Source organism: Gekko japonicus, unplaced genomic scaffold, assembly GCF_001447785.1.
Source record: "Gekko japonicus isolate JY-2015 unplaced genomic scaffold, Gekko_japonicus_V1.1 scaffold626, whole genome shotgun sequence".
Lineage (NCBI taxonomy): Eukaryota > Metazoa > Chordata > Lepidosauria > Squamata > Gekkonidae > Gekko > Gekko japonicus.
The window spans coordinates 166788-193136 of record NW_015170911.1 but is presented as its reverse complement, the minus strand read 5'-3'; the positions used below and the strand labels follow the sequence as shown (position 1 = coordinate 193136).

At 44.5% G+C, this 26349-nt stretch overlaps 1 protein-coding gene across 1 annotated transcript in view; it reads right to left on the bottom strand.

The window, feature by feature from the left end:
* The window catches only part of UNC5C (unc-5 netrin receptor C), a gene marked incomplete at its 5' end in the record, with an annotated part of 170796 nt that overhangs the window by 5328 nt on the left and 139119 nt on the right, over positions 1-26349 (bottom strand). Inside the window, 3 exons of the mRNA XM_015418683.1 lie at positions 8162-8326; positions 9009-9158; positions 24267-24500. Of these exons, the coding sequence (XP_015274169.1) occupies positions 8162-8326; positions 9009-9158; positions 24267-24500 (549 nt within the window). The remainder of the gene's footprint in view (positions 1-8161; positions 8327-9008; positions 9159-24266; positions 24501-26349) is intronic.

The following is a 26349-nucleotide window of genomic DNA, read 5'->3' as shown; positions in this document are numbered from 1 at the left end:
AACAGCGCAGCACCAGAACTAATGCTCTGACCTCTGCTTTGTTGATGGTTTTTTTGCCTGAGATCAACATGGTTTTTTTGCCTTTTGCTCACAGCATCCATGGCTGGATGATATGATATGAAAAAACTGATATGAGAAAGGATGACTGCCAGAGACAGAGGTTTATTGTCAAAACCTGTATGAAAACATACTTCTACCGTGCCATCCTAAGCAAAGTTACACCCTTCTAGATCAACTGAACTCAATGGGCTTAGATGTAGGCAGCTCTGCTTAGGATGGTACTGTTAAGACACTCCGAAGGAAAACCGTGCCTGACATTTAAAAGTCTAAGAGAACAATAAAAAACATATCACTTCAAGATCTCACATCTGCAGCAGAAGAAAGGAAATTAATTTGGCCATCACATCAGCAGACAGGGAAAGCAAAGTAAATGTTGTCTGTGAACTGCTAAAGCAATAAAAAGGATCTGCTTTAAATGTCAATTTCCTTATTTTTCTCTTTGAGCTGCCTTGTTGATTTACATGAGAAAGCCGGTGCAATGTGAGCTGGAGCAACTCTACAGCACTGGTTCAAAAACCTATTTTAATACGCTCAAATGCCCAGCTCAAGCCCCAAGAGAAAAAGCCATCCCCCCTCCCCCCCCCGATTATTGTCTTCCGCTAGCAGTGAAGACTTTTCTGCTTCATTTTGCATACCCTTACCAACCCTCTTTCCTAATTGCTGGGTGTATATATATACTGTTTTTAAAAGTTGATTTCCATATCTTTTTAATTGTTCACTACCTTGAGGGCCCTACTTGGGCAGAAAAATGGCATACAAATGTTTTAAACAAAAATAAATAACATAAAAATAGTATGGGTGGTGGTTGAGCTTCTTTTTAAAGCTTGGCCTTAAAGGCTGTGCCAGGCATTACTATGTGAGAGTGATCCTTGTTTCTAGGTCCCTATGGCTAAGTGAAACAGGAATGATTTATGTATTATTTCTTTATCTTCCAGTCTACTGCAGTTTCCTAGTGCTGACCCTAGTGCTCATGGGGGAAGACAAGCAGACATATGACATTGGCTTGGTTCAGTCACAATATGAAAACATGGGTGCTTTTAATCTGTGATACCAAGATCTGGCTTCCAGATGAAACCCTAGTTTGTCTCAACAAATTATCTTTACTTGCTTGGATGGCAGCAGGAGAAAAAATTTAAAAGGCTGCTGATTGATGGTATGATGTCACTTCCAGAAGTGATGTCAAGCCTCTCTATGAATTTTTGGAAACTCTATGGTAAACCTATCAAAGATGGCTGCCCCCCATGTCCCTGCCCTGTCCCCAGCCTCCTGTGGGTTGCCAGGCCATGTCTGGCCACACTATGTAGACAAAGGGAGGGAAAGCAGGCACTCTCTGCTTATCACTCCCTCTCTGGGACTGTACTGATAATGGTGGAGGCACTGGGCACCATATCTAGGATGGGGGAAATTCCACTCTCTTTCTTTTTAAAAGTCTCATTTCACAGTGCTAGATTCCCTGGGTGCTCAGGGAGCCTAAACATCAGATGCCTTGGGGAAAAATACATTTCCCAGCCCCCTAATGTATTGAACACTGCCAGATGCTGGGTGGGGGAGATGATGCCAGGGAGGAGGAGATCTCCTTCTCACCATCTTCCCAGCTGAGGTGACAGCTTCACAAATTCTCCTCCTGTCTTCAGCTGTGAATGTGCATCAAGAGAAAATAGCACAACAGAAGGGAATTATGGCACAAACAGCAATGCCGTACATGTAAAATGACAACATAAATAACCAGCCTGCTGTTATAATTCATGTCAGTTTGTGCAACTCTATTTTAAGGGACAAGAACCTACAAACACAAAAATTGCATGGAAAAGCAAGACTCCTGGTGGACATCCAACAGTGTGGGGAAACAAAGAGGAAGAATACACAGAAATAAAGGGACTGGTTTCTCACATCCATAGTCTGCAATAACTAGTAAATACTAATTTCTTTGTGTTATCTGTTTGAAGCAGCTTACAGAAAATTTAAGAACAATAAAACAATGAATCAGTCATTAGAGCCTAAAAGCACACAAAGCAATAAATTGCTTACAGCAGAAAATGAAACAAAAACAAGTCACGCGCTCACAGTAAAATATCATTGGTTTTTTTAAAATCAAAATTTTACATAGAAATCTAGAAGCTAGAAAGTCACTCAAATTTCCCACCGGCAGGAATAATCTGTAGTTAAAAAAACACAGGATAAAACAGCAGCCCCACACAACTGTCACTGAAATCTAGGGCTGCCAGCTCTGGGTTGGGAAATACCTGGAGATTTTGGGGGCGGAGCCTGGGGAGGGCAGGGTTTGGGAGGGGAGGGACCTCAGCAGGGTATGATGCCATATGGTCCACCCTCCAGAGCAGCCATTTGCTCCAGGGGGACTGATCTTGGTCACCTGGAGATTAATGATAATAGCCGGAAATCTCCAAGTGCTACCTGGAGGTTGTCAACCCTACTAAAATCACATGCAATAAAAACCAGGCTTCAAAATCCTCAGAAAGACAGGGTAAATAGAATTGTCTTCACCTGGAATGTAAATGACACCAAACTAGATGCTAGGAAAACCTTTGTGGGAGAGGCAGGCTACCACCAAAAAAGCTCTGTCTCTGATTACTGCTTGCCTTGCTTCCAAGAGTCTGAGATGAAAACAGTAGTCAGGTTGCTATGGGACAAGCCCCCCCCCCAATGTTCTTTACTGTTTGGGGCTTTAAAGCAAAAAAACAACAACAAAAACCCGGAACTTAGAATGGAGCCAGCAGCTGCTTATTGCTGTGCTATTCCTCTCCACGGTCTTATTTCTAGTCTTTCCTACTGTATACGTTAGTAGATCACATTATATACAATGAGGTTTCTAAAGTGCATGCTAGAGTTTCACTAAAGAGAGTACCCACTCTTTTTGTTCCTTCACTGTTAAATTAGGGATTACTTCAGTGTGGTACTTACTGTAATAATTGTTTATGATAACTTGTTTTACCATCTGTCTTTAATATTATGGTGTCCCCCACTGAATATATAACTTTACACCCAATAACCGAGCAGATGTTCTCTGTAATGGCTGCACAATGCAAAATTAAGTACCTTTCAGTCTGTCATCTCCGGCCCTTCAGAAATGACCCAGAAGAACTCACATTCCGTGATTCAAACAGCTCAAACTTTGGCGGCTTCAAGCTGTTGAAAACACTGAATAGTCTCTTGGACAATGAAATAATGATGCTTACTCTACAGTAGCTTGACCCAAAGATGACTTTTTAAAAAGTGGAAATTCAGAACAGTTTTATGATGGCTGTATTTGTGTGAAAATCAGTTATTGGTTTTCATGACTTGACTTTTATCAATAATGCCTATTTATAATCTAATTAATGTTACCTAAATTAACTAACATCTTTCTTCTTTGCCCTGAAAGGCAGCTATCCAGAAAAAAATGTATATACCTTACAATACAAAATTGATTTTTCTGGGCCTCCTCCTTTCTCAACTAAACCTAACAAAGGCCCCGGTCACACGGGCAGGAAACTGCAGAGGAGAAGCGTGGCTGTTTGCCCTGGGGCAAACTACTGCGCAGTTACATGATCAGACCTCCTGTGGAGGTCCTGTGGAGGTACCGTGGAGGTTCCATGGCAAGGGAGAGGTGCCGATCACAGGACAAGCCGGCGCACAACAAAGAAGCGCGCACTGCGGCAAACTGTTTTTTATTTTTGTGTACATGACAAATGCGCATGCTCCGTTGGGTGTGCATGCGCATCCACAGAGACTTGGACAAAAAAACACACACCTTATTTGCAAGGGGACATGGGCGGGCACCGGATGCCACTGGAAACGCGATCAGACGCCCGCCCTTGCCCCGCAGTTTCCGGAAACTAGTACCTCCAAGGTACTAGTTTTTTGCCACGCAGTTTCGGCCGGAAGCCTCGTTTGAGCCACGGGAGTGCCACGCTTCCCAGATGTGCTGGTGAGATCGCGCCCGGAAACTCCGGCTGTTTTCCGTCTCACTTGTGTGGCTTCTGTTACGTGTGACCGCAGCCAAAGACTGTTTGGTACTAGATGGTCCAGTTTAAGGCATCTTCTTTGCTATCTCTGTGTATCTAGTTCTGTGAGGTCAATATCAATTTTTTTTGCTGTCAAGTTACAGCTGACTTATGGTGACCCTGTAGGGTTTTCAAAGCAAGAGATGTTCAGAGGTGGTTTGCCACTGCCTGTCTCTGCATAGCGACCCTGGTATTCCTGGTTAGTCTGCCATCCAAATACTAAGCACGCTGACCTTGCTTAGCTTCTGAGATCTGAAGAGATTGGGCTAGCCTGGGTTAGCCTAGGCTATCCAGTTCAGGGCATCATTACTAAATGCCAATTTACAATTTTAGTAAAAGCATAGTATATTTTGATAGCTGCAGGCAATTCTGACCTAAATTTAATTTGCTGCAGCAGACACAAGTGTGGCTTGTTTCTCTTGCCTATGCTCTTCTCTTGCTCCTCTCCTCTTCCTTTTTCATGCACAGCAAGAAGACTCAAGATTCCTAGTCAGAAGAAAACTACTCAGGTTCCCCATCACATCTTAAAGCCGGCACCCAGCTATTTTCTCCCCACAAATCTGGGATTCCAACCCAGGCTTAAGGTGTGTCTTTAAATCCCAGGTTGTGTGGAGTAAAGAAACTCCAGTTCAACCAGGAATCCTGCATTTAAATGTCACAGGGAACTGGAGAGAAATGGGAGAAATCCTTAGTCATGCTCCACACAAGGGATGGCAGAGGAACAAAGAGAAAAGGTAGTGTACCAACATGAGAAATGAGCTGCATTTGTATCCATCATGCTAAATGCTGCTCTGCATACATCCCATGGCACTTGCTTCTGAGGCTTTAACCACTTCCCAATGTAGATGGGGACAAATTTCCAAATAGACTTTTGTCTCATTTACACAACATATATTTAAGCGTAAAAAAATAATAATATCCTCAGCATCTAAAATGGACTCACTCACTCATGACATGGTCCTTGGCAGTGAATTACCAAACACTCCTTCAGGGTCTAAGTACTAAATTACTATCCAAATTTGTTATGAACCCGATAGCACAGATTGCCGGCTTATTTCCGTTACTAATCTGTCCAGCCAGCTTAATTTGCACTATCTTATTTGTTTATCTAAGATGTCAGCGGCAGGTACAGAAATCTTATCAGCATTCCTTCCGTCCACTCTGTCTGGAGACAGCAAAATCATAAAATAAATTATTCCTTATCCTGGTTCAACTGACCAAGAGCCTTAATGCTCTTTGAGGAATCAGTTCTCCTCAAAAGGGGGATTTTCTCCACCTTTTCATTAGTTTCAGTGTCTGATCCACTTTCCTTCTTTATCTGCTGCCTCTTGTGCATTCTAAACAGAAAGTGTTTGTCAAATGGAGAGCTGGCCCTCCCCCCACACCCCTAAACCCTAAAAATCCTGTTCCTTCTGTTGTTGCTGGCATTGTGCGGTTATTGAACTCTGCAGACCTGCTGGTCTTGAAAAATAAAAACACTATCCGAAGTCAGCAGGGGAAGAGTTGTGTGGCTCAGAGATATGGCTTGAGGAAGGCAGGCTGCTGGATGGTTGCTATGGTAGCATGACGCCAGGGCCATTCCTTATTAATGTCAGTGGGGCTTCGGCCTGAAGTTGTTTGTAACTCAAAATGGGTGGTGAGACTCTGGCCACAGGGCCACAGCATCCCGCGGGGAAGACAGAGGAGGACAAGGCAGCTGCTGGACTGATGAAAATGTCTGCCCTTCATTACATGAGAAGAAAACTAAGGCAAAATGCCTCACCATTTTTGCACTGTGTGGGAGAGACGGCAGCACTTATATTTAAAAAACAAAATTAGAGAGGGGTGGCACTGTCCCCATCAAAGGCAAACAGTCAATGCCATTGCTTTGGGGTCAGTGAACTCCGGAGCACCTCCCTCAGCCTTAGACTGATCCTCCAGTGTCCTAGTGCCCATTAGTTAGCTTCAGAGTACATCATACATTGGCTTCCCATGGAAAATCTTTGGTTTTACCAGGTCACGATTACTCAGAATGCTTATTCTTATTCTTACTTGGTCCACATTTAAAAACCATATTGCAGCAAAAACAACAAAACCCCACTCATACTCCTAAGCACAGGGCTTAAGAGTAAGCTGCACATAGTTTAGCTTGAATCTGATTTCAAAAATGATATTTAACAGTGATTGTTAGGCATTAAAGGAAGAAGAAGAGATTGGATTTATACCCCGCCCTTCACTACCCAAGGGAGTCTCAGAGCGGCTTACAAACTCCTGTCCCTTCCCCTCCCCACAACAAACACCCTGTGAGGTAGCTGGGGCTGAGAGAGCTCTGACAGAAACTGCTCTTTTTCAAGGACAGTTGTGCCAGAACTATGGCTTGCCCAAGGTCATCCAGTAGGTGCAAGTGGAGGCGTGGGGAATCAAACCCGGCTCTCCCAGATTAGAGTCCGCGCAGTTAACCACTACACCAAACTGGCTCTGTGTTATCTGATCTTTTTCTTATACCAACATTGTGTAAAAGCATTTTTATTTAAAAAAGGGGGGGGGGGTGACTGCCTCTAGAAGCAGCATCATGCACCCATAGTCTGCTTCTCAAAACAGCAACACACTTAGAAACCCCTTGAACTCAGAAGATACCTCAGTAATCTCTCTTTATATATAAAAGCCATTTGGTGGTGGCACTCTCCAGAACATTCCACACGCTCCCAAACTGGTTGGCGCCCTAGTGTGTCACTCAGAAGCTGTTCCTATCCACTAGCTGCGTTGCTTGAGTCTCGCCTCCAACATTCTAAACAGTTTGCTGTGCCCCCCCCCCCCCCCCATAGCCAGTCAGAACATAGAGGTTATTTGCATATGCAGCCTCATTGGCCTTTGCCTCAGAACACAGAGGTTGTTTGCATATGCGGTTTGATTGGCCTTTGCTTCTAACATTCTAAACAGTTTGCTGTTGCTGTTCTGAGGTAAAATACATTTCCCCTTAGTGCCTGTTTGGGGGAAACCATTGTTGCCAATCTCCAGGTGAGGGCTGGAGACCACTCAAAATTACAACTGCTTTCCAGATGGCAGAGATCACTTCCCCTAGAGAAAATGGTGGACTCTGGGTCCTTATATCCTGCTGAGATGGCCCTCGTATGACAGCCAATGTGACGTAGCAGTCAGGGCTTCAGAGCATGGGAGAGGCTGCAGGTGTGTGTGGGGTGGAAACCTGAAGAGTGAGGGGAAAATAAAGATAGGTTGATGATTGACTGGGAAGGAGATATGGTTGCCAACTTCAGGTGGGAAATTCCTGGAGATGTGAGGGATGGAGCCTGGAGAAGGTTAGGTTTCAGGGAGTTTGGGACCTTGACAGGTACAAAGCCATAGACTCCACCCTCCAAACCAGCCAGTCCCTTCTGGGGAACCATTGTTGCCAATCTCCAGGTGGGGGCTGGAGATCACTCAGAATTACAACTGCTCTCCACAAGGGAGGGGGGAGGAGATGGAAAGCTGAAGTCAGAGGGGCAGATAAAGGTAGGTTGATGTTTGGCTGGGAAGGAGATAGGGTTGCCAACTCCAGGTTGGGAGATTCCTGGATATTTGAGGGGAGGAGCCCGGAGAGGGTGGGGTTTGAGGAGGGACCTCAGACAGGTACAATGCCATAGACTCCACCCTCCAAACCAGCCATTCCCTCCTGGGATTTGTTCTATTTTTTTCCACAATGGGCCTTATTCCTAGTATACTATACAGGGCAATTGCCCATGATTTAGGCTAGGATCTGGGACACCCATGTATGAATGCCCACTCTGCCATGGAAGCTTGCTAAACTACCTCACAGGCTGTTGTGAGGATAAAATGGAAGAGAGGAGAATGATGTAAGCTCCTTTGAGTCCTTTGTTGGGGAGAGAGGTGGGGTATAAATGCATAACATATGTAATACATAACCCCCGACTGAACAACAACAACAAAATAATACATAATATTAATTTTCTTCATCTTTTCTTTTAGGGTTATAGAACTAGAAGATTAATGGATATAGTGAACAGGACATATTGTTTATGAGCCCCTGTTAAGTGGTCACTGTGGGGAACAGACCACCATCTTCTTCATTACTGAATAGTGTGGAGCCATCTGAACCGCCTTACCTCTGAAACAGTACAATTGAGTTGGAATATCTGCCCCTCTCCTTCGACCTGCCGTATGCAGAGTTTGCACACAAGCTCCAAGGTGTTCAGGCTGAACCTCTCCAGGGTGAAGGTACAGTGCAGATTTCTTTGACACCCACTCCAGATGTGATAAAAGGGAATTTCCTGCAGAAGAAGTGATAAGAGCATGAAAATGGGCCCTTTGATTCTTGGCAGTTTAGGCAAGCCTCAGCCAGATCTAGCTCCCAAGTGGGTGAATTGTTAGTAAGTTCAGGGCAAGGGGGAGGGGAGTACTTCTTTTGAGCATGATGGAATGCTATACCAGGTAGCATGCAATTTCAGACCCAGTAACTGGAACCTAAGTAATCTGGATAGCCCAGGGTAGCCCAGTCTCATCAGATCTTGGAAGTTAAGAAGGGTCAGCCCTGGCTAGTATTTGGATGGGAGACCTCCAAGGAATTCCAGGGCCGTGATGTGGAGGCAGACAATTACAAGCCACCTCTGAATGACTCCTGCCTTGAAAACCCCACAGGGTCACCATACACCAGCTGTGGCTTGATAGTACTTTTTAAAGAAAACTGGAACTTGCATGCATTTGGTATTCTTCAAATTGCTCTTACAGCACTGCTAAAATGAATATTTTTATTGCTTAAGTATGCTGCACAAGATATTCTTCTATATGCCTGACATTAACAAATTTGATACAAGGCAGAACACCTTGTTCACAAGTAAGGATTGCATGTTTGGCTAGAAGGTATGACTGTATAAGCAGAGATAACACTGAATATCAAGACCTTTTCACTGTTCTTGCCTTGGCATGCCAATTATTATTTCCAGCAATTGTTACCTGGTATTTAGCCAGCAGTTTGCTCTTCCAGAGGGAGTGGGTGATATCATGAATGGACAAGCGGAGATTGTGGGTGCTCCCTTTGAAATGCAGATCCTTTGGTTCTTCCAACAACTGACCACCCATTTGCCTTTCCAGCTGTAGTACTTCCTGAGAGTCAGCAAGAAAAGTGAAATGTAATCAGCATGGGATTTAAAGGCATCCTTTGCAAAAGAAGCCATCCAATTTGCAATTCAGCAAAGGCAAGGGTATGTGGATTTAAGCTAGACTCATGCTTCTACAACTCAACCTCCTGTCTTTGCTCTAAGAAGCTCAGGGTGGCCGTTTAGATGGAAACACTAGTTGAACTCTGCTGGCCCAAAGCCTTATGTTCTCTCCACTGCACTGTACTGGCTCTCAATCCAGAAATAGTAGTTCCCTCTTAACTGTGAATTAGGCTGCCTGCCATGAAATAAATCCCCAAAGAGCAGCTATTACAGGAACAACGATCTATGAAAGGAAGGAAGGAATTTTGCTGGAAAGGCATGCATGCATTACAGGAAAGACACATGTTATACAGCATGACTTCGGAACAAGGACACAAGCGGAGCCTGTTCCAGCACTGCAGACGCTATATGATAATCACGTTCCTATCAGAACAAGAAATATTACACAATGGGCCAATGTACCCTGCTATGTGGTTTGCTTAATTGCTTGAGAGGGGTGAGGTCAAAGCACAAGCACACAGGTAACACTCAGACATTGACAACATGTCATTCTAGATACTGTTCAGCCTGAGGGATCTTCAACTGAACCTCTCCCCACCCCATTTCAAGTGGCTTCAATGCATGAAATTGTCACAGCCCGCTTGACTGCTTCATTAGCTTGTCTCCCCCCCTGCTTTAAATGGACCTACAAGTCAGTCTATGTAAGAAAAATATTTACAATTGTTTTTATGGGATTGTTTTTACCCTAATCACCTGCTAACAATAAGGAAGAACTATCAATAGGGCAGATGAACACAGAGAGAGGATGGAAAAGTGACCTCATTAGAAAATCTCTAATAGAAAAGATAGATTCTTTAGGTCCTAAAATAGTTCACCTTGGCTAAAGAAAGTCATATATGACTGGCAGCAATTCGCCCAGGACACACCCAAAATAGGCAGCATTGGACTCCAGTCTCTCAGTTAAGTAATGGAGTTTGGCAGCCAGGAGGAGGCAGTTACATCATCAAGCCCTGCCTGGGGGAGGTAACAACCCAGGAGGAAGCTGCAGCTGGTTGGGTGAAAGGGTAGAGGGGAGGAGCCAGCCATGGCAGAGCACAGGAAGGGTGGCCTTGTCAAGGAATTGGACCTCTGGCTCAATTCTTCATTTTTTAAATTAGACATCACTCAAGCTTAATATTAAAGCTCTAGGCCTGCACTATGGGTTGAAGGGAAACATCTGGGTTGTTGACATGGGAAAGTTGGCAAGTCGACTTTGCGCCTTTGAATAACAGAGACAAATGTAGCCACACCATTTGTTCACTGTATACCTCACTCCTTCTTTTGATGCTTTGATTTACACTACAGAAGGGAAGCATCCTGTCATAAAACTGTTTCTTTTCTGAGCCATTTCTTGTCAGAGGTGCATGTCAGGATAACTCTGATAGTCTGAGTTTTGGATTGGCTAAAGGGCCCCAGCCTGTTCAAATATTAGACTTTAAGAAGTTTAACATTTTTGTTCTTTGTTGCTAACTGCAGTTGGAGCTGCCAGCTTCAGCTCTCCCAATGCGATGGGCTAACCTCATCATAGGGTAGGCACTTGGACAAAGAGACTTGTAGTTCCCATACCCAAATCTCACTTTGACCAAGGAAAGTTAACACCTGGTACATATGAATTAAAGCTGCACTGTGTAGCTAGAACTTTACCATGTAGCTTTCTTGAATTTGTCTTCCATTGCTTTGTTCTTTTTTTAATACTCTTGCACTCTTTAATAAAATACTTTGACTACCTTTGGTTGTTCTGTATTTCAGGTGCTGCATTCTAATTCCAGTAGCTTAGACTTTAACACCCACCTACTGGTTATTCATTAGTGGAAACTCATTCTGCAAGTGGCCAGCCTTGCAGGGCTGACTTTTTTGTTTAATCACATTAAGGTTGGAAGCTTGCCCCTTGGCTTCTGACTGTGTGGGTAGACTAAAGGGCTGATGGCAGGCTACTGTACTGGTGTGAGTGGATTCACACTCCAGGTTTGTTTTGTAATTTTGAGGTCTGCTCCCCCCCCATACCAAGGATCCCCTGGATTTGGAATTTTTGACAGGCCTATTTAAGGATTTGCAGCAAGCCAGGGAGGATGGAGTATCCCTGCTCAGACAGTGCATGAGAACAGAGAGTACAGAAAAGAGGAGGAATAAGGTGATGCAATCCCCTCCCATTTCCAATCTGAGTCCTTGCAGGTCTTCCAATGTGTAGAAGGTCACAACAGAGTGAGGGCAACATGGCTTTGATGAAAGAGAGCATCACAAATGTGATTTTATGCAATGCATAGACTATAATGGGTAACCCTAGCATAACAGTGAACCACTGTGCAAATAAAAAAAAAAGTCATAACCTATGCAGTACAAAGTCATAGTTACATTTGCAATGTTACACACATGAGGATCTCCCTCATACATTTATGGATGTATATTTTTCTGCACATACCATTTTATCTATTGCCATTCCTAGTCTTTCTCAGATTACATAAGAACATAAGAACATAAGAGACGCCAGTGTTGGATCAGGTCAAAGACCCATCTAGTCCAACATTCTGTCACACAGTGGCCAAAAATACCAGGTGCCATCAAGAGGTCCACTATTGGGGCCAGGACATTAGAAGCCCTCCCACTGTTGGCCCCCCAAAGCACCAAGAAGACAGAGCATCACTTGCCCGAGAGCCCCTATCTATACCTTGTGGATAATAGCCACTGATGGACCTGCATATATATCTATACAGGGCTGCCAAAAGCACCTCAGCTCTCTGGACAAAAATTTCCTCTACCTCATTCCTCATACTCTTTGTGTGTGTGTGTGTGTATGTAAAGTGCTGTAAAGCTGCAGGTGCATACTTTTGTCATTGTTGTTCGGTTGCACAGTTGAGTCCAACTCTTCGCGATAATACCCATACCCAAATCAAACATCATATTAAAAGAAATGATATGGCCTGTTAGCATGAACAGGTGAATAATTGGTTATCTGTTTGCCTACCATATATTTCCCCCATTTATTTTCTTACACCGATGCCCTCTCTTCCAAAGAGCTCAGGGCAGTGAACACAGTGCCTCTCAATTCATCCTCACAACCAGGGCTTTTTTTTAAAAAAAAAAGAGGTGCCAGAACTCTCAAGCAGAAATGCTCAATCTATATCCTGAAAACTCATGAACTTTTAAACATTTTTAAAAGAACTTTGTCAAAGAGGTTCTGGAACTCCGTTCTAGTGTGTTCCCCCAGAAAAAAAGCCCTGCTCACAACAGCTATTGTTAGTTAGGCTGAGAGATAGTGACTAGCCAATGTTGCATTTCCCTCTTCCTCCAATAAAGGAGCCAAGAAATACATAGTCACATGGCAGCGATGTTCCCTCTAAACTGTGGAGTCTTGTGAGCAAAAATTCTACTCTGTGAGCTACTGGCATTCAAGTTGTGAGCAAGTGATTTGGCTACTGCATAAATTAGTTTGCTCTGGAGCCATCCTTTCTGAGCTAAGACAAAAATGTGTGAGCTGGAGGCTAAAAACTGTGCGCTAGCTCACACTAACTCAGCTTAGAGGGAACACTGCATGCCAGTAGTACTTTACTTGGTTCTCTGGGCCTCCAGGATAACCAGAAGCCTTAGAATACTGTCCTCTAAGCCTGCCTCACCAATCCTACTAGTATGGAAAAATGCAAACATTGATGCAGGAAGCCTGTTGGCCGGTGCTTCCTTTACTCTTCTTTGATAAACTGCTTTCTCCACTGACTTCATAGCTCATAGGTTCTAGAAGAAGAGAAGAGAAGAGTTTGGATTTATACCCCACCCTTCACTACCCAAAGGTGTCTCAGAGCAGCTTACAAATATAGCTCTTCAATGAAGTATTACCTTTCCTGATAAGCGTGTACTACGTTGTTGGCTGTGGGTTCTGACATTCTGTTAAGAATCCTTCATTCTCTATCTACGCGCCTCTCTCCCTAACCGAGATGAGCGACGGAGAGGAGAAACTGAACTCTTCGGAAGAGGAGGAGGAGGAGGAGGAGGAGGAGGGAGACTGGATTTATACCCCGTCCTTCACTACCTGAAGAAATCTCAGAGAGGCTTACAATCCCTTTCCCTTCCCCTCCCCACAACAGACACCTTGTGAGGTAGGTGGGGCTGAGTGAGCTCTCTCGAAAACTGCCCTTGAGCTCTGAAAGAATTTATGGCTGACCCAAGGTCACACCAGCAGCTGCGTGTGGAGGAGTGGGAATCAAACCTGGTTCTCCCAGCTCCTAAACCCTACACCAAACTGACTTACTGGGTTTCCGGGTGAGTTGGTGGGGTGGAAATGGCATCACACAATGCATGATATCACTTCCAACCCCCACCCCAAAATTGGAAGTAATGTCTCCCCCTATGCTCTGCTGTGACAGCTTCGCTCGTCTGGGCAGGGCTTACGGCAGGTGCCACCCTGCAAATGATCAAAATCAACACCTGCTTATAATCGTGCGTTCTCTGCTGTGCCCCCCCCTGCCTTATGGAATGGCCAGCCTAATGAGGTTAGGATGGCTACCACTCTCCTGACTTTCTGCAAACAATGGAAAACTGAATTATGCAAGGGGGCCTTTAGCCCAGGACATAGGGCTGCACTATACAATGTGCTTCAGAAAGAAGCTTGGAGTAAAGGGTTAGGGATTGTAGATTATAGCCCTGTATAATCTGCTCTAAGTAGGTTACTCTTGTGTCAATTTTGCATTTGTTTAATGTGTCATGTTAATGCCCATGCACTAATTCAGCTCTGGTTGCATCCGGATTTCTACAAATCAAATCCCAATGCATTGTCCATAGGATGTTCCACCCTGATTGATTGCACTGATTTATTCTGTGTGTGTCCCAGTGAGAAAGTCAGACCCTGAGTAACATAAATAAAAAACCCCTGTTTTTCATCTGATTGTAACATCATGCATCACACAACACCATTTGCCCGTCTCCATTTTCTTCCACTGCTCATTCAACCAGTGGTGGTGGGGGTGGGGGTGGGGATCTGCGGGAGCCCTCCTGCTGGAAGTGGGCAATTGGCATCCCTGGTTCTAAGGAATATTTGGGATTTTCACATTACAAAACACCCCAATATATGAGACAATATCTATGGAGGATTCATTTCAATCAGCTGAAGCCAGAGTTCTCACATCTAATCATTACAGTAGCTTCAAAGACAAAGGCCTTCACCTCTCTCTGGATTTTTTCATGTTGTTTATCTGATTTTAGGAATAAATTCTGCAAAGCCACTGATCCCTGTATCTCCTGCCTCCCTCCCCTGGGTATAAATTTCTCTGCCAACTGAGTAGCACACCTATCATGCATCTGATGGAATGGGTATTGGTTCAATAAAGTTTACACCATAATAAATTTGTTATTCTTTAAGGTGCCACAAGACTCTTTTGTTATTTTCTGTGAACAGTGGTTTGCAGAATGTATCCCAAACATAAGATTTAATTTTAATATGATACCTGGGTTTTATTTTGATACCACCTTAATCTACAACCTCAGTCAGGTGGCTTAAAAATTACACAAAGGTGACCTAGAGATATCAAATGGATAAACAGATGCATGAAAACAGTGACATATTCATTAACTTCTCTCCCATATACATGCACACACACAAAGAAAGCAAAGCTAATAAAATCAAGAACAAAGCAAGATTTCGATCCAGCAGTGAAGTGTAATAACATTATGTTGGTCATGTTCATTGTCTAGTTAGCATAAAAGAGACCACTCATGTCCCCAACAAAACTAGCACCTGGCAAAGTCTAAAGCCAAAGTGATATTTGCTTTTAAACTATTAGAAGGAAATGAACATAATTAGAAAGCTTTTAGAATTAGGGTTCTGCCAATCAATCAGTTTCAACTTCTTTCCACGTAGGTTTAACTATCTCATGAAGATGTCTAAAGAGCAAATCAATACTAATTATTTGATTGCTATCAATGATCATTATGCCCAAATTATCTCCCTAGATCGTCTAAAGCAAAATCCATTGCATTTCCTTAGGTCAGTGCACCTTAATATATATATCCGCATCCTTCCCAGACACAGAGTGCATTGGTACACACCATCAAAGAGTTTTAGTCTTACATTCTTATTTTTGATCTGGCTCATAATAATTGCTATATCTGATAGCCCAAGGGATGGCTCCTGGGTGGATTTCTGCACAGTGGGGCCAGGCATCACTATAATTTTGGGTTCTACAAAGGAATCCATAAATTTGCAAAAAGAAAAAAAGAAGAAAGAAGGAAATCTGTATTTAAAAAGGGGGATACCCCCTTCCCATGCAAGAAATGACAAAACATAAACATTTAGAAGGATTAATTTCTGAGGATCACACTGTTAATCTGCTAAATTAGAATGCAGAAGGGAAATATGAAATATACTTTAGAATGCTGAAATCGAACTTTTAAATTGCAGGGTTTCAGAACACTCATTTGCTGGACAGCTCCTTCATCTAAACAAAAATGAAAAGTACTTGCCATCTCTGCAAATTTCCACCAGTCCCTGCAGACTGAAAGGGTCAAGCTACTGATGGGGGAGATCTACAAGTACTTATTTGTGCTTGGCCATTTAGTGAGAGGAAGGGCATGTGTGTTTGTCTGCTGTGCCTAATCACTTTAAGCCTTTTTCTTCCAGCATGGCTCACTTGCTCTCGGGGGGGGGGGGGGGGGGGGGAGAATGTCCAAATATGCATTATATAAAATAAGAACCATTGCCCCTTTCTTTACACATGAATGGGTAGGCACATGAATAAACACATGGGCTCCTGCATCCATTGCCTTTATCCTGATGCCAACTGCAAAAGAAACTGGTCAGCACTGGATGGGATGCAAAGATTTCTGTTTTCATAATACATGGAAAATAAACAAGCAGCTACTACAATGATCAAGCCATTGCTGATGACAAGCCATTAGGCCCTTTTATGGCATGTAAGACCCAGGATACAGTTGGTAGAGGGCTTCCCATGCATAACAGGAGAAGGAGGTTAATGCGGTATTGTGCAATGGACAGGGACTTCTCTACTTTCGGTGACTCTCAGGATAGATGGATGCTGTACAAGTCAGACTCTAGTAGATTTATAAAAAGCAGCATACAGTCTATTGCCTAGTAAAATTAGTGCTCAAAAGCCCTGTAAAAAAACCTCTCCCAGAGTTCAAGTGTCCAAACTACACCAGTTTGGTGTAGTGGTTAAGTGTGCGGACGCTAATCTGGGAGAACCGGGTTTGATTCCCCACTCCTCCACTTGCACCTGCTGATGTGACCTTGGGTCAGTCACAAGCTCTGGCACAGCTGTCCTTGAAAAAGAGCAGTTTGTGTCAGAGTTCTCTCAGCCCCACCCACCTCACAGGGTGTCTGTTGTGGGGAGGGGAAGGGAAAGGAGTTTGTAAGCCTCTCTGAGACTCCAAGTGAAGGGCGGGGTATAAATCCAGTCTCTTCTTCTTCTTCTTCAAATACAAAGACATATTTCTTACCAATAAAGTATGATTAAGTGAGTCCTTACCCTCCTGGAAGGGAACAATTCCTCATGAACCAGTTTACCCAATAGGAGAAAACAGTTCTTTAACTCTGAACTGCAGTTATCACTTGCAGTTATCACTTGTCACAGTTGCATAAGAATCTACCATAAAATACTATTGGAAGCCTTTAGCTAACTTTTATTAGCATATGCTTTATATTCATTTCACTCAAATGAAAACTATTCCTTTCAGACATGAGTTATCCAATGATATCCCTGTTGAAACTCTACTGAGATGTAGGAGTATGGAGGGAGAGTGTGTAGAGGACCAGGCTGCTATCTCATTTTGTCTTGCTTCAGAATGTGTGAGTCTTGCAGTGCCATCCTAAACAGCAATGTTGTAAACCCATGTAAGAAGGGGGTTGTTCTGCTCAGAGTTACTCAGTTTCCCTGACATTTTGCTCTTCTGAGGCTGCGTCCTCATGGAGATTTTTCTCTGCTTTGGCTTCCAAATGGCACTATTATCTATTTCATTTATTTTTTGCAGGGGGAAGAAACATCCACACAACGTCATCTTTCTAATTCTCCATTTTTCAGGCTTTCTCCATTCTCTGTATGTTCTTTCTCAAACTTGGTTCTGTATGACCTGAGTTGTCTGAGGGCACTTAGCAAGATGGATGGGAAGGTCTGTATTTTCTAAAGTGCTGCACAGAACAGCATCATCTCCCTTTCGCCAACCCTTCATAGCCACCATTTTCCTTGCTGGGCAACCAGGGAGCTTATCCAGATCTTGCCAGATCTCAGAATCTAAGAAGGCTTGGCCCCGGTTAGTATTTGGATGGGACAGCAAGGAATTCCAGGGTTGCTATGCAGATGCAGGCAATGGCAAACCACCTCTGAACATTTCTTGCCTTGAAAACCCCAGGGGGTCACTGTAAGTTAGCTGTGACTTGACAAGGAAAAAAAGTGGAGCACAATAATTTTATAACCATCCACTGTCACCTTGTACTAATTTCCTTGAATTCCCAGCTTTCATTTTATTGCCACTATAATTACTTTTTTAAAAAGCCCTCAAAAAGTTCTCTAGTAGCATAGCAAAGGGAACAATACAGGGAAAAGGGAAGGTGATGGAAGAAAGTGGACACAGAACTCCTGCACGGGAGCTCTGTTGCCAGTGTGACTACCTCTGCGTTCACAACACCAATGAGAAGGAAACTGAGAATGCTCACCATATGAATGTAGTTTAATCCAAATACTCAAAATCCTGGAATTATTTTGCCTTCCATTTCCAGCTAAATCAACAAAGTTACTCCAATTTTTTTGCTTCCCATGCTGTGTTTCTTTAACATGAAAACAACGACCATTTGTCACATGGACTAAAACAATTCTTTGCAATGACATTGCAGAAAATATTCAGAAGTCCAGATCAATGTTCCCTCTAAGCTGTGGAGTCTTGTGAGCAAAAATTCTGCTTTGTGAGTTAGTGACTTTAAAGTTGTGAGCCAGTGATTTGGCCACTGCATAAATCAGTTAGCTCTGGAGCCCTTCTTCCTGAGCCAAGGCAAAAGTGTGTGAGCTGGAGGCTAAACAATTGTGAGCTAGCTCACACTGACTCAGCTTAGAGGGAACACTGGTCCAGATCCAACATACATTTCACATAAGGGATATTGGCTATCTTTACATGCTTGGTTTACAGCTATTTTTAATGATTTTTTTAATGAAAGGCTTTGTTATATACTGAAAGGATGCACCTGAGTTTAACTATATGAAACCATTACTAACTAGAGATACTGCCAATATCCATATAGGCTCAGACAAAAAAATTTCAGAACACAACACTAATGCGCTACATTGCAATAGATTCTTCCAACCCATTCCAAAATGAACCAGAGCAGCTCAAAGGGACAGTGCCTTCTGAGACACTTCACTGCAGCAGTGGTCTGAAAGCTTCTTATGACCACCCAGAGGTCATTTCAGGGGGGATCGCGGGGGATCGCAGTTCCCCCGGGTGAGGTACGGGGGCGGGGCACATGACGAAGCCCCGCCCCCCGCTTCCGGCCGCCCCGCTTCCGGCCCTCATTCAGCCAGGAGGAGGCAGGAGAAGAGGGAGGGTAAGTTGCTTCCTTCCTGCCTCTCCCCACCCCTGCCTGCCTGGGGCCAGGGAGGGCCTTCGCGGGGCTTCCTTGCACCCCCGCTGGCCTTGCAGGTCCACCGCCAGGCCCCTCATGGGGCTCGGCAGTGGAGCTGCAAGGCCGGCGGCCGGGACCGTTGGGGGCGGGGTGTGTGGCCTTATGACACACTTCCGGTGATGTCAGGGGGTGTGGCCTTATGACACACTTCTGGTGATGTCAGGGGGTGTGGCATATGCTAATGAGTTATGCTTATGAGTTCCCCTAGCTCTTTTTCTACGAAATGACCCCTGCGGTGGTCCCCATAGGCCTCTGCATCAGAGACAGTATTATACCACTCTGTGCATAACATGGGACGTTTACCTACATTCCTCTCTGTTCCTGCAGCTTTTTCCAAACCCAAGAAAGATCATTTCCAGGGTTTCGTGGAGGAATAGCTGTGTGGGGTTGGGGGGCTGGAGTGAGGAAGGATAGGGATGAAATCACTATTCCTTCTACTTCCACAAGCACAACTCTGCTGAGGAAAAGGACTCAGTTCATCCCTTTGTCCTTCCTCACTCCATCCCACCAACGCTCAGGGCTGTTCCTCCACAACACCAGGAATGATCTTTCCCAGGGTTGGGAGTGGCTACAAGAAAGGAGAGGAATGTGTGATAACCTCTGTTCATGGATGGTTGGACACACACCACTGAAGGGCCAAATGAAAACACCACCTAGTACTGAATCAGACTAGGACCATAAAAAATGGGCTGTAGAGCTATCCCTCCTCATTCTATTTGTGTACCCCGTATTCAACAAGCCATTCTGCAATTTTGTCAGAGTGGAACAGAGTAATTTTGCTTTCCTCCAAAACTTATCCAAGCAGAACCAGCTGGCTCCACTAATCCCAACTTGCAACTATACAGTAAATGGAAATAGATGATGCCTTTCATAATGTGCGACCAACATGAGGTTTTACTATTTACTAACTAAAGCACTAAGCTGCAGCAGTGCCTAAAGCTGAACACATAGCTCATAATATCCTTCTCAGATTTAAAGGTGCCTCAAAAGTTGAAGCTGAATTTGAATCACCCATCTTTGTCTGCATGAAACAGACCCTGTTAGCCACACTGAGCAGAGCTGTAGGATGTTTGTATCTATCATAGCCATTGATGGTACATAAACTTGACTTTCATGTTAAAAGTCTTGATCTCTTTCTTGTAAGTATGAAGTTAAATAAAGGAAGGTTGAAAAACAGCTGGAAAGGGATCAGTGAACTTCAGTTAAAGCAGCACTTTGAAAATTTAAGTTCATCCAGTCCAGAAAATATCTAAAATCTGGATGGTCAGACATTTGATCATTTTGCCTTTCCTTTCTGCTGCATATTAAAAAAGGACCCCTCAACACGGCACTATTAATTTTTGTCAATACGTAGAATGAGTTAAACTCAGGTACATGTCATCTGCTTCAGCATACTCAAAAGCAGGGGATTATGGGTCTGAAGGTGCTTCCAGATGGAAAGTCATTTTGAGTGGCCAACATTTTGATTCAGGGTAGCAGAAGCATGAAAGCTACTCATGACTTGTGCCAATTCCCCACTTCTTGCTGCTAGGCCAAATGGCAGAACACAAATAGCACAATCAGCTATGGTGGCACAACCTACAACAGTGACTATAGTTCCAACCAGAACTAAACCGGTAGGCTTCCCTTAAAGTACAATTATGCTGCTTTCAGCTAATGTTACAGTGTTCAATCAGCCATGTGGTCTGGGCACAATCCCAGGTCGTTCCACACAACAGGTGGTCCTTCAGCCATACATAGCACAACAGCCATGTTCTTTGCCCGGCCAGATGCTTCATAACCCTCCTTCCCCCTCCTCCATCCTACTTATAAAGCACCTGGTAGATCACAACATGAAGCGAGGAGTCGCATATTGTGCAGCCCTGGTTAACGGAAACCTAAATAAGCTTTGAACTAGTTACTCACCATTCAACAAAGCAATGAAAAAATACACTAAGGCTGGCTATGTGCTTCGCACCAATAGGCAAACTGTGTCTCCATATGTGGGCAAGTATCTGAATTTATAATAAAAAAGCCATATTGGTCTCCCTATGAAATCCATGTTTCTAGAAACAGCCCCCCAGAGTCTGGCATATGTCAGCAGGTTAGATGCCTCTGTTGCTAATTCTTAGAAGATGTTTGCTTGTATATGCAAATTCTGGAGAATATGAGAAGGTGCCCAAAGACTACGTGGATCAAGACAGGCAGACAGGAAAAAGATAATTTGTCTTTGGGAGACTCAGACCTTGACACTCCTAGGAACCTAATCCCCTTTTAATGAGTTTGGTATGCGAGTAATAATATTTTGATGAGTAAAATGCAGTAATTTTCTCATAGAAGCTGTCAAGACATTGGCCCAAATAAACCTCATGCCCAGCAGGAAACTTGTTTGGCATGTGCTCTACAGCTGCACAGAGACAACAGTGGTTTTTTTTAAAGATGATGTGACGGTGACATTGTGCCACAGTAGTAATGTGTTCTGGCCTGAAGTCATCTCTGGTCAAATAGGTCTATAGGTTTTTGAGGGCCTACAAAACTCTGTGGAAATGGCATGAGCGGATGTGGCAGTGGCATGAATGCACACACCATGGGAAATGATGCCTCTTCTAGTTATAAACCTGTATTTTTTTTTTAAAAAAACACACCTATCTTCTCTGTCCCTTCCTAGTCTTTCAGCCATTTCCTTCCTGTATTTTTAGTACCTGCTGAAACTAGTCCCACCACTGCTGTGACAAAGATAATACACTGTAATGTTCCATTAGGCTGTGGTCACACGGTAAGGTAATAGCGATTTGTTCCTGCTGTGAATTTAATCGGGAATCCCGGGTTGGGATGTTCACACATCCCTCCCCAAACTGCAAGCATTGCACGAGGATGCAGCCGCCCCCTCTCTCCGCCGCCCGCTCACCTGCCAGCCCACCCAGCACTTCCTTCCTCACCTGCCCACCTCCCCCCCCACCCCCAGCAACTTTCCATGCCACTGGCCGATGCTGCCAGCAAGCTGGGCATGCTCCCTGGCGCCGGGGCTCCCTCCCTCCCTCCCTCTTAACGCCGCAGCTACCAAGTCTCTTGCTCCTCTCTTCGTTCTGTGTTCACCAGCTCTCTCTTCTGGTCGGTCTGCCTTGCTCCTGGCCTTGCCGGTGTCTAATCCCGGCCTCACCAGTCCTCTGCCTGGGGGGAAGGAGGGAGGGAGAGCCAGGCTCCAGCAGCTGCAGGGAGGGAGGGGAGCAGAACGGACAGCAGGTCATCTGGTGGTTAGCTGCCCAGCCGGAGGGAGGGGATCAGCTCCCCAAAAAGTTTATGGCAGTGCTCTGAAGTCTGCCAGGCAAGGAAAGGGAGGAAGGGAGGAAGAAGGTGAGAAAGGAGAGGCAGAGCGGGGACCCTTCGGGATGGACGAAAGGGAAGTGCAGGAAGGGGCGAGGGAGGGAAGTGGGAGCCAGCTGCATTCTGGTGGAGGCTCCCAGAGACGTTCTCTTCCCCTTTGCCCAGCTGCTTCTCTCTGTCATCCTTCTCCTCTGGCCTGGTAGCTAAGGAGAGGTCTGGGATACCGGCAGCAAGCAGCGGAGGGCTGGTCAACTTGGAAGGCACTTAACAGGAAACGACTCCTGGGGTGGGCTCCGTAGCCCGCTCGCCTGCCAGCCCGCCCGCCGGCACTTCCTTCCTTTGTCCTTCCCCACCCGCCGGCTTCCTCCCCCAGCCACTTTCCACGCTGCCTCTTCTGCCTGACCCCAGGGGCTCCCTCCCTCCATCCCAATGCTGCATCAGGGACTCCTGGGGCGGGCAGGACCATGAGCTGTGCGCTGGATGGGCACTTGAACATTTAACTGTAGAATTTATTCAGCAAGGGAGTGCTCATGCGCTCAAAGGTGGAAGTTAAAAAAACAACCCCTCATCGCACAAAGAATGGTCAGATGGCCCTAATCGCAATCATTGCGAGAGATGGCTGTCTAGATGGGTGAAATCACGGATTCAAATCACAAATACCCGGGAAGTACTTGATTTTCCGAGTCCACGAAAACGCGGGAGAGAACCGGGAGCATTGCGCGAGTGAGCCTGCTACGGCACAGGAGGCGGATTGGTCCATCTGATCAGCAAAATTAAATGCGAGAGGGAACAGCGGCGAACCCCGACAAAAGGACCATGGGACCGCACCCTTACACTCATTGCCAAATGGCATCCAGACTGGAAGTGGGATTTGTTAGCAATACACCAAGTAATGCAAATGTGTCCCAGGCAGTGTTTACAGATGCATCCCTGGAACTGTTACTATATGAAGCTCTTAAGGGCAATCTGCTCTCCAAGTAACCTGCAAGTGACAACAATCAGGCACTGACAACACAGCCGAACACTTAATGATGAAGGTTCTTAAACTTTCACTGCTGCAAAGATGCCACCAGTGAAGTGGCGTGGCTTGTGAACCTGCCCTAGATTTGATTGATTTATAGGTGAGCATGGATTAGTGTCTGTCTTTACGAACCTGTTCCAATAAATATCACACATGTATTAACAGTCAGTAGGGTAAGATTATTAAGGCATCATCATCATGCACGGTATGTACGGAGTCAAGTATGTGCATATTTAAATGTGCGTTGCAGAGCGAGGGGCACAAATATAGAACAGCAACAACCTTGCTTCATTTCCATTGCAAATCCTCAGCACAAAAACTGCAGACAAAGTCATCTAGCAAAGCAATATAGCAGCAGGCGCTTGATTAACAACCCCGGAGCTTCTTTTATCATTATCAACTATTTACAAAGAGGCATTTATACGTTTTGCATCTCTGGGGAGCTGGCACTTAGCATTAAAAATACATGAACCTCCAATGAAGTCCTTTCCCCACCTTATGGCCTTTTAATAATGCAAAATTTTCAGAATCCAGGTTATGATATAGGTAAACAAAAGAAGAAAGAATCTTGGGAAAAGAATTAGCTCAGTGTATAATAAGAGAAACCATTGCACAGAAAGGCAGCCTTGAGAGTTTTTACTTCTGCATTTAAGTTCTCCAGTTTGGTATAGAAAGAGCATGGACTCTAATCTGGGAGAACTGGGTTTGATTCCCCACGCCTCCACATGCAGCAGCTGGTGTGATCTTGGGTCAGTCACAAGTTCTCTCAGAGCTGTTCTCTCAAGAAGCAGTCCTTGAAAGAGCTCTCTCAGCCCCACCTACCTCGCAGGGGGTCTCTTGTGGGGAGAGGAAGGAAAGGAGACTGTAAGTGGCTCTGAGACTCCGAGTGAAGGGTGGGGTATAAATCCAATCTCCTTTTCTTCTCTTTTCACCCCCTCATTATGAAACTATGTCTTGTTGTCAAGTGTCCTCCCAGTCAAAAACAGTTCAAAAAAGTAATACACAAATGCTGCAAACATATAGCAAATACGACATCAAATTATCAAAGCGATTCTGCTGAAGGAAGACCGTCTTACCTTGAGGGCATCCTGGTTGTCATCTAGGCAATAGACTCGGATGTTGTACTCCAAGGAAGAGCAGATCAGTGGCCCAAAGATGGCCAGCTTGAGCCGCTTTGCAGCTGCTTTGGTGACTGACTGCCCTACTAAAGCATAGGTGCTGAGCGTTTCTGTCAGGATATGGCAGGCTTCTGGATTCAGCTGGATGTAGCATGGGGTGGTGAAGTTTTCTTCCCCAACTGCCACCACATCCTGAAAGAAAAGGATTAACAACATGAGACCAGTCTTGGTAGGTTTTTAGTGAGCAGTTGCCTGACCACTCCGGATGCAATGGTTGAGTTCCAAATAGTAGGTAGGTAGCTGAGTCTAAGCCCTGACCTGGATGGCCCAGGCTAGCCCAATCTTCTCAGAAGCTAAGCAGGGTCAGCCCTGGTTAGTACTTGAATGGGAGACATCCAAAGAAGTCCAGGGCTGCTGCACAGAGACAGGGAATGGCAAATCACCTCTAATGTCTTTTGCCTTGAAAAGTCTATGGTTGGCTGTGACTTGACAGCACTTTGCACCATCTCAGCTGAGTTTAGACAGCTACTTAATTGATATGCAAGGAGCCAATTTCAAATATACATTAATAAAGGGAAATGACCCATGTTCTTTAATACTGTGTTGAATCAAACATTAACACAGTGCTTTGGCACTCTTGGGTCTTCTCCCACATGCACACAGTAGTAAAGAGTTTCCTTAACCCTTTCACTTCGCAACGTTGGGCATTGCCAAACGCAAAAGGTACGCTCTGGCAAAATACACTGGAGAACCCAGAAATGTGACACTCCTTTCTGCAAATTCGATGTTTCAGAACCACAAAGCTGTGACGAATTCACAAGCCTCCCATTTCCCATTTCCTAGCAAGAAATTGGCAGTGCTGGTGGTGCAGAGGGAATGGGCTCACTAGATTGAGCGAATTCCTAGTTTAGGATGAGATTCAAGAGCTGGGTTCAGAGAAAGGTGATGCTGCACATTTGCAAAGGTGACACACCATTCTTCCTGAGGGGTAGAAAGAAAAGTGTCATCTGCATTGCTGATTCTACACCCCCCGCTGGCCAAGCCATGAAACATTTGTACTGGCACTTATAACAGTAACTTGCCTCAAGCAGCACAAACATCTGTTCAATGGAGAGAGATAGGAGGTCTGTTCCAGAAAGAACGAGCAAAGGAAAGAGAATGAACCTGCACAAGATTTGGCTTACTGTGCTAGCAGGAGAAATTTACTGGACTTTTGCAAACTGCATTCATAATCTCAAAAACATGTTCAAAACCTGCAGTGTCATATGACCATGTGACACAGCCTTATATTGAATTAGACCATTAGTACAACTAACCTGCTACTGCCTACTCTGACTGGTAATAGCTTACCAAAGTCTTGGCAGAAATCTTTCCCAAACAAGGAGAAGATGGCAAAAATGGGGGAAAGCAAAGCAAAATAAAACATGGACAACCTTAAACACGGACAACCTTAAAGGTATGCAATGAAAGCTAAGAGTTCTCAGGAGTACAGTAGCAATTTTTTGAAAGCAAAAACAAAACGAAACAAAAAACAGCAACAAAAAGCTGGGTTGGATTCTACCATTTTGTTCCATTAGCACTTGTATGTTGCTCTGGTTCAAGGAGGCTTCTGCTGATGCAAAACACATTTAGTGCCAAAAGAACATCTTGGTTCCAATGGAACAAAATGGCAGCCACGACCTATGACTACTATGTATAAGGCAAACCTACTTGCAATACACATGGGAGATGGTAGAAGGACCCGCTAAGCAGAAAAGAAGTGATGCTGCTCACTCACTTCCAAAGCTACTCATATCATAAAACTGGAAATAACAGACCTGCTGCAATAATTCCATCACAGACTGGCCTTCAACCGTGAATCTATTCCAGAGCATGACGGGCAACTACTGATGCATTCAAGGAGAATTTAAATACTGATGCTACTGCCCCTATGTATCTATGGCAGTAATGCCCAATTCTCACACCTTTGTTCACTTCCAGAAAGTTTATGTACTACATTCCAAAGGCCTACATTACCTACTTTGGAAAAATTCATTCGTGA